The sequence below is a fragment of the Fulmarus glacialis genome, unplaced genomic scaffold (genome assembly GCF_000690835.1).
Source record: "Fulmarus glacialis isolate BGI_N327 unplaced genomic scaffold, ASM69083v1 scaffold4054, whole genome shotgun sequence".
Classification (NCBI taxonomy): Eukaryota; Metazoa; Chordata; class Aves; order Procellariiformes; family Procellariidae; genus Fulmarus; species Fulmarus glacialis.
Genome location: NW_009205947.1, coordinates 22,953 through 31,260, shown reverse-complemented (window position 1 = coordinate 31,260; position 8,308 = coordinate 22,953). Strand labels below are relative to the sequence as shown.

At 36.3% G+C, this 8,308-nt stretch overlaps 1 protein-coding gene across 1 annotated transcript; it reads right to left on the bottom strand.

Annotated features, from left to right (window-relative positions):
- Window positions 1-515: 515 nt before the first annotated feature.
- LOC104075150 (arylacetamide deacetylase-like 4) lies at window positions 516-7,948 on the bottom strand. The gene is made up of 4 exons (XM_009575563.1): window positions 7,844-7,948; window positions 3,152-3,368; window positions 2,296-2,359; window positions 516-1,293 (listed from the first exon to the last, which is right to left on the bottom strand). Exons 1-4 carry the CDS (start codon window positions 7,946-7,948, stop codon window positions 516-518), a joined length of 1,164 nt encoding a protein of 387 aa, XP_009573858.1.
- Window positions 7,949-8,308: the final 360 nt, after the last annotated feature.

The following is an 8,308-nucleotide window of genomic DNA, read 5'->3' as shown; positions in this document are numbered from 1 at the left end:
TCCTTTCCTTCCACTTCTTGCTTTTATGTCTATGCTCAAATCTTTTCTGCTATATTCAATTCTCTTTAAGCTTGCCTCAAATTCAGCTTTTACCAGATATAGGCTTTGATAAATCATTGACCGTGCTCATTATACACTTAACATGTAGATTCATGCCCTGTTACCTGCCCCAAGTCGTTCTCAAATCGCTGTTTGTGTATTAATATTACCAGAACTTTATTGAGCCAAACTGCATTGCAAAACACTTGCCATCGGGACCAGATCTTTTATGGGTACAGGAGAAAACTCCGAAGAAGTGGTAGAGGAAAGAAAGGTAAGTTCACCTGATTTTGCCTATCATAAGAGAAAGCGAAGCAAAAGCCATCACCAAATCAGTTTATTGGGTAAAAAGAAGACAGATGCAATGCAGAAATTTAAGAAGATTATTTAAGAAAAGGACATTTGAGGGTGTTTTTTAAAAATCTTTGCAAGCAATGAGAGATAGGAATCAGCAAAGGAAAGGAAGAAATGGAATTTTACATCAGTCTTAGAAAATTTACTATCTTTTCCAGGCCTTTGCTTCCAGATCGGAATGCTATCACCCCACCGCAAAGAGCTAAGAATACTGTTCCATGGAATCCCTCTTGCAGATGGCACCAGGTCACTTTTATACCATGATCCTCTAACCGTTTCTTGTACAGCAGTCCATCATCTCTAAGCACATCATATTCACAGGTCAAAATGAAAGCCTCAGGAAGTCGAGCAATAACACTGTCTTCAGCTAGCAGTGGTGAAAAAATAGGGTCAAACATAGGCTTGAGCAGTGTATAGAGTTCTTCTGAGAATGGATGTGTTGTACTTGGTTTGTAGCCTCTTGTTTTAAACTCATGAGGGATGTAGTCAGGACTCACCCATTTCTGATACTTCAGTTGCAAATCTTCTGGAATATGACAACCTTTAAATATTGCTTCCATGACTGACAGGTCTTTATTAAGATACTTCAAACCAAGAGCAAGGGTTCGTTCCTTTAACAAAATGGGGACTCCCTCATTCTGCTGATAAGAAGGCAAATTAAAGTCCACACACTGGAGAAAAGGATATATTAGGATTTGTGCTCTCAGCTTTGGGAGATCTCTTCTGTTCACCAGTGCTTGGGCAACAGCAGCAGTGAGTGTACCTCCACTACTATCTCCACAGATGATAATGCGAGAAGGGTCTACTCCATAATCTTGTGCAGTCCTCATAAAGTGTATGGTGGCAGTGAGACAATCCTCAAACTGGGTTGGATATGGATGCTTAGGAGCTAAGCGATACCTAAATAGGAGTGAACGTGTTTTAACATAGTCATATCTAGTGAATGATCCCATTGTCATCTTTTAATTCATATATTTCATTCTGAAGATAGGAAAATATTCTGAGATTATAATTACAGCAATAGAATTGATCGTAATTATTGCTTTTGATGTATTATTTGCTACTATTGTTAATGTTTGGGGGAGTCAGTACACTATCCTACCTTTGCAAAATACTTCTTTACCTATCTTTTAGGTGACTGAAGGCACATGCTGAGTTATTGTAGAATTAGGTGGCAAGGCAGGTATGTATGAATCAGTTATCAGCAATTCTAGTTAGAAATTGAAGTGAACATTTCCCAACAAATTGTTAGAGAATATGAGTGTAGAAAATTGATAATGAAAATATGAAAGGTTTTCAGTGGTTTTCTATAAGCTGAACTCTTTGTAAACAGAATCAATAGGAGTTAATGGTTCTTGAAGTATTTTAGGAACAATTTCCAAGACATCAATTCTTTTCCTGAACTTTTAAAAATTGGTTCTTTTAAAAATGCATTACAGCTCATCAGAAGAATATTTTAAATGTTCATCTCAGCTTGATTGCAAGTTAAATGTGGATATCCCACCCCCAATTTCTCAGAACTACTACTAAAATGAGTATTTAGTAGTCTGGGCAACTGTGCTTTTAGCAGAAACAGTTACACTTCAAACACAGTGTTGGCTTTCAACTTAAGGTGGTCTGGGTATGGCTTTAGGAAACAAAAACATCCTTACTTCTTAGTGGTGGCTACAAATTATAAAATTATTATAATGGATTTTATTTGGAAATAAGCAAGTGGGGATTAGTTGACTAATTCTTCCTAAGAGTAATTAGTGCTGGTGAAATGCTTGTGATCATTAAATATAAGTACTGTATGCACTTCACAAGGATCTTGGCTTGCAGTGACTATGCCTTAAAGACTTCCAAACCTAGAAGGAGGCACAAATGCCTGTTATACTGTATGTCTAGATTGACTTTGCTTACCCAACAGACACAACCACTGAATTGCTTTTTCTAGCGAAATAGCGGCATGTTCTTTCATAGGCCCCTGTAAAACAAAATATTTCAATGGAATTGTAACTTGCTTTAAAAATAAGTTGAATTAAAATATTCTGAAATTCTTATCTCTATTCTGTGATTTATGCTACACTGTAATTCTCTTATTGTGGCATGGTCTAATCTGGACATTGCTCACAATTTCATTACATCTGTGGGAATCTTCTTGCCAGCAAGAAACCTGGAATTTACACCAATGCATTGTTTCAGTCTCCTCTTTGAAAAGTTAGTTAATAGAAAGCACCACTGCTGCCAGTTCTAAAGTGGTATTGAAGATGAGAAGTTATTTAAAAAAAAAAAAAACTCAAAAAACCCCTGCTAAATCTAGCACGAGAATTTTTCTTGTGCATGAGCCACCATCTAATCTCTTACGCCTTTCCATTTCAAATGCCAAAATGTACTTTTTCTTTGTTTTGCCACTATAAAGACACACAGCAGTATACACACAAGCTTGCACACACATATGAACACAAATTGGGTTCTTTAAAATAGGAAATAAAATTCTAATGAGATTTTCAACTTCTCTCGTAAGCATGAGGGAGAAGAAGGAAGAAAACAGGTATCAAATTATCAGAGAATAAAAGTTCTAGATACATGACCTGCGTAAAGACAATTTAACATGATGCCTATTGCATGTAAATAAAATTATTCTGCTGTTCTGAAATTACTTTTGTTATTTATAATGCTTAACCTACTAACTCTTCTTGTCATTTAAGAAATACCATGTCAGATCAGAAACTACATAGTATATGTAATTATAGCTCATATTATATGTATTACTTACGAATGCTTCCAAACCGTCCAACTCCTCCATGGAAATAAAGGATTCCTCTTCTTTGGCCAGTGGTTGATATTTTTGACTGGTAGATTCTTACTTTAACTTTTTCAAACCTTAAGTCCTTGATAAAAAGGTGTTTATCTTTTAATGGTGGTATTCCATCCATTACAGTCCTGAGGAAATAGACCTCTGAGGTGATACCTACTTTTTCCAAAAATTTTGCCTGTTAATAAAGGGAAAGAAAGCACAAATTAGTGCAAATTTCCATCTTACCTGGAGATTGATCATGAAAAATTTAGAATTCCATGGTCAATTCAAACTTTGTCTCCTGATGGTTCCTACAATGAAGTGGCCAGTTATGATGATGATTTGGATACATCTTCATTGTAATGTAATACCTACCAACATTTGAAATTCAAAGAACAGTAGATTTGACAGGAATGGATGCACTTATCTTCTGTAGCTGCCTTGTGACTGTGCTTCTCCAAAAGCAAGGCCTTTGAGCCTGTGGGAAAGCCGGCCTGAGAGTTGCTTTCACAGAAGCGAGTAACTTGGCTCGTTAATACCATTTTACGTCTCTGGCAAAAATGTTACCAGTACTATCTAGCAGAACATAGGGTTAGCTTTGGTAGTAATTTCTAGATTATTTTAGAAATGTTAGATGAGAGCATGGTGTTTTTCAAGTTATTTCATTCTTCAGTGATGAAATCCTGGCTTATTTTTTATCAGTAAAAAAAAAATAGAACTATTAATAGTAGATAAAAGAAGGTGTCAAATACTTCAACTTGTCAGGTGTTTAAGTAGCCATATGCCTGAACAAAGTAAGGAGAGAGTAGTTACAGCATTTTAGACTTCAGCTTTGGATGAAGAAATACTTTAGCTAATACTTTAGTTTCCCAAACTCATGCTACTTTTTAACTTGCAGAAAAAAAATTCTATAGCATCTACCACAGCTGGCCTCCTGAACAAGAATAGCTTTGAACCTTAGCTTGATCTTCTCACAGCTGAGTGATTCTTAAACACTCAGGCTGAAGATTCTTATGTCACTCTGAGCTAGTCTACTTCATTGCATCTGGATGGCTTTAAGCTGTTTCAGTTGTCTGCTCTAGTCTATTCCTGCTCAAGATGAAAAATATGAGACAGTATCACTATATTTCCACTATATTGGATTAAATTTCGTACTTTTCTTCTTCAGCAGTACACTTCTCTAATGAGTAATTTAATTTGTTGTGTTGCCATTATTCATGCATATGTATTTCAAAAAGAATTGCGTATACGAAGGTATATGCTGCATTTATCTTAAAAACCCACAGTAAGTCTTGTGGCTTTCATCTCACAATTCACAGACCTCATGTAGCTCAGTAATATGGTTCTGTTAAATTTGATGTAGGTATCCTATTTTAGGACATTTCATCCCATATGAAGGAAGGATCATCTTGTGTCCAAGTTTTAGTCTCATACTGATTCCTTCTACAGAACTCCTGTATAATGTCCAGGGGAAAATAATTTTGTTTCTTTAATCCCCCAATTCCCTCTGGTATTTTCTTTCCTCACACTAATACTTTTGTAACAGTAAAGGTCAAACCTGTAATTAGCTATATTGTTTGTATATAATATAGAGATCATCTTTGCTTGGAAATACTAAAAAAAAATAGGAGTCCTTATCAACCGCTGTGTTTAGTGTTGGCAGTCTGACATCTCATTTTTGTTAAACCTGCAATAGTTTCATGGGTCAACTTTCATAGAGATTGGCATTTATTTATATTGCTCTTAGTCACTTCACTGTTAGCTGTGAATATCTTCTATGGATTACCTGCAACAATGTACAGTTATGGCAGACATCTGTAATTAGTATCATCACACATAATCTTCCTTTAAAACATGATCATCAAGTTAAATGGGTTTTTTTTATTTTATACATAGTTTTCTTTGCATGAGCTGCCCAAAATAGAGTGGACATTCTGCTGCAATCAATAACCTCCCCTATCCCCCCCAGTTATTTCTGTTAATATGCAAATGAAATTTTAATCTTGTGTTGTTGTTTTAAATTGTATTGTTTTAAATTGTATGGTTCCTGTGAATAGAAGTTCTACAAGAACCAGCAGAATTTGCATTTTTGCTTTGTTTTCTGATTCAAGTCCATTTTTTTATTATATATGCTCCCTCAAAGTGAGGTATTGGTTTTTGGCCTACAGTTTCTGGAAAAAAATGATCACTTGCATGACAGCTGCAAGACTGGGCTATGTGTACATACAGGCACACTTAGAGTATAGCTAGACTGTGTATCACTGATTTCTTTATTACCAGAAATCCCACTTTCAGGATCTCCATGTTCATAAAGCTTGCTCTTTTGCAGCTGATTAGCCAAGTCGGTCAAATGTGACCTACATTTTGACATTTATAAATAAGAGAGACTGCTTAGTAATACAATTTGTAAACCAGTAATTGGACAATTTGGTTATATATTGATTAAGGATCTTCTAACACTATAGCTGACATGACAGCTTGAAAATTAATAGACTTAGAGGTAGCATAAGACAGTCAAAGTATGGGACTAGAGAACTGCGACCTCATTTGAAGCATTGTCTAGCTCAGCCTCTGCAGTCACACTAAGTGGAATAGTGTCTGGCATTCACAGTGAAATACTGAAAAACTGATCCCACTGGCAACAACTGGCATGGAGATTTCCGTGCACCAGGAGAAAAGCTGTGTAAGAGCTGAGTTAGCTTAGGAGTGGGAGTCCAGATACATGTTCAGGCAAAGGACTAGGGCCTGCAGCAACATGCATATAGTAATGTCTGTGGGAGGGATGTGACAGAGCTGTGCTATCCATGGCGTTAGGGTCCTTTGTCCTCCTTACGCTGGTACAAAGGCCTAACGTACACCCCAGAACTCATGTGAATTGCACTTTGTGCCAGCCCTTCTACCTAAATCATTACTAGAATAAATTGGGTACAAGACAGTTACAAACTAATAACACAGTAATTCTTAATAGTTAGCATAATTTAATCAGCCCCTCTGTTTCCCAGACAGAATCATTCATAAGTCCCTTGACTATTGTTTGTCTTTATTGATATGCTGATTTTTCTTCTTGTAGACTGAATATTAGATGAAAAAATAAAGGATGAGTTAATAGATTTTTCAGTGAAGAAGTTTTATTAACATTATGGTGTAGCTGTTTTTATTTAGGTATATTCTCACAGGTGAATGCAGACATTTCTTCATAGAATCTATTAGGTTGGGCAAAACTACTTCAAACTGGTTTATCTCCGGTGACTTCATATGCATCTTTTGTCCCAGCTGAAGACTGGATATGCTAGTAAACTTTAACTTTCCCTGCAGTTTTGACATCATGGGTTGTCATCCCTTGAAAGGATTTGGCTACTTGGCATAAGTAATTGGTCTAACAGCAGTACCAAGAGTTGCTACGTGACTCAGACTTTACTTGCATTTAAAGTTTTGTATAACCGTATGTTAATAATATTATCTTTCTGCTCCTTTGAGGTGATGTGGTACAGTGCTTTTGCTTGGCCTCTCACTGGCCAGCAGAAAGGATACAAAATGATAAGAACAGAAGTTAAAAACTACATTAATCACCAGTAAGTTTCTAAATTCTGCAGTTTAGCTTTTTACATATGAATTACACAAAGATTCATACAGTGTTTTGAAAATGTGGAAGTCCACACATTGTATAGCAGATGTAAGAAAATTTAATTTTACTTCCATTACTATATGATTTTATTGCATTGCTTTACTATCGTAGCAGTGTTCAGGCCTGGGTGGGGCACTTGTCAAGAGACAGGATGAGTCACGTTCTTTAGGAGCTTACTGGCTGACTTCAAGCAAAACTTAATAAGCAATGTAGCAGGGAGAGGGAGGAAGAAATAATAACATTAGAACATGGAATTGAAGTGAAATGTAATGCACAAGCCAAAGAAACGGAATGGTTTTTTTCACAATTTAAAAAACTAAAAGAAAAGAAGCTTGATTTAGATATCACAGAAGAAGTGTTTTTAAAATGACAGGGGCAACAATTAATTCAGGAAAGGATAATTGATGAAACAGAAGGACAAGTGGAAGTCACATTTTAGTTTTGAAGAGAAACAAGGATGCAAAACAAGGGAGGATCAAAAATGTGCCAAAAACAATGACATAGAAAGACAGCTTTAATGTTATGTGTACTATCTCAAAAAAGAAAGTCATATAGACATATTGAGAGGCAAAAGATGATGAATGTGGCAGCTGTCTTTCGGATGGCTAAGAAGTAGATTGATACAGTTGTAGAAAGAACTAAGATCACGGACATAATTTAGTTGCTCACTCTCTAAATAAGCACTGTGTTATACAGAGCGGAAGTTCCACATATACAGTGCAATAAGCTTCTTAAGCCTTCCAGCAGTGCATTGAGGCAACAGGATTAAAAAGCTAAAACATAGGCCATCAGAAAAAAATGGAAATGACATAGTCTGCAGAATTTTATTTTTTCTATATTGTTACCTTTGGTGCTGTGTAGCAAGCAGTAGAATCTATTATACCCAGCTGAGCTGAAGGTATCTGCAGTGGTGCTCACATCACCAAATTAATCCAGTTGCATATTTGCAATATATTTAAACATTGATTCTAAAAAACCTCACCAATCCATTACCCCTCTATCAGAAATTAAATTAAAAATGCCAGCTTTAATCAAGTTTTACTTACCAAACCAAACCCAAAGTTCACGACGTAATGAAAAACGTAAAGCTTTTGGCGCTGACTAAATCCATGAGGGATTTCTGCCTTGGGGTGTTCATAATAGAATGCCATTGCCACAAAGACAGTCAAAACAGCAAGAAAAATCGCTAGGAGGAGTTCCATCTCACTGTGCTGTTAGGAGCCAAATGGAAGAACCAGCTGTGGCTTCCTTCCCCCTCTGACTTTTAAAGTATTTCTGAAGGTAAAGGCACAGGATTAGCAATTCTCTTCATATCCCATCATCCAGCTTTTAAAAATGCTAATAAGAAGATGAAAACATGTGGCAGTCAAACCATACAATTAAACAGACAGTAACAATTAGTCGTGGGAGAGGCTTGCATAAGCAGGTTTTCATATTTGCAGCTAACATGTTTTGAGTCTGTGCCCATCACCATAGAACCAGTGCTTGATATATCATTTGTAGCGTCAGTG

Excerpts from the sequence above, each read along its gene's own strand:
- LOC104075150 (XM_009575563.1), bottom strand. The coding sequence starts at position 7,948 with ATGGCATTCTATTATGAACACCCCAAGGCAGAAATCCCTCATGGATTT. Across the intron at positions 3,369-7,843 it reads TGAACTTTGGGTTTGGTTTG|GCAAAATTTTTGGAAAAAGT; the intron begins GTAAGTAAAACT and ends CTTTATTAACAG. Across the intron at positions 1,294-2,295 it reads TCAGTGGTTGTGTCTGTTGG|GTATCGCTTAGCTCCTAAGC; the intron begins GTAAGCAAAGTC and ends ACTCCTATTTAG.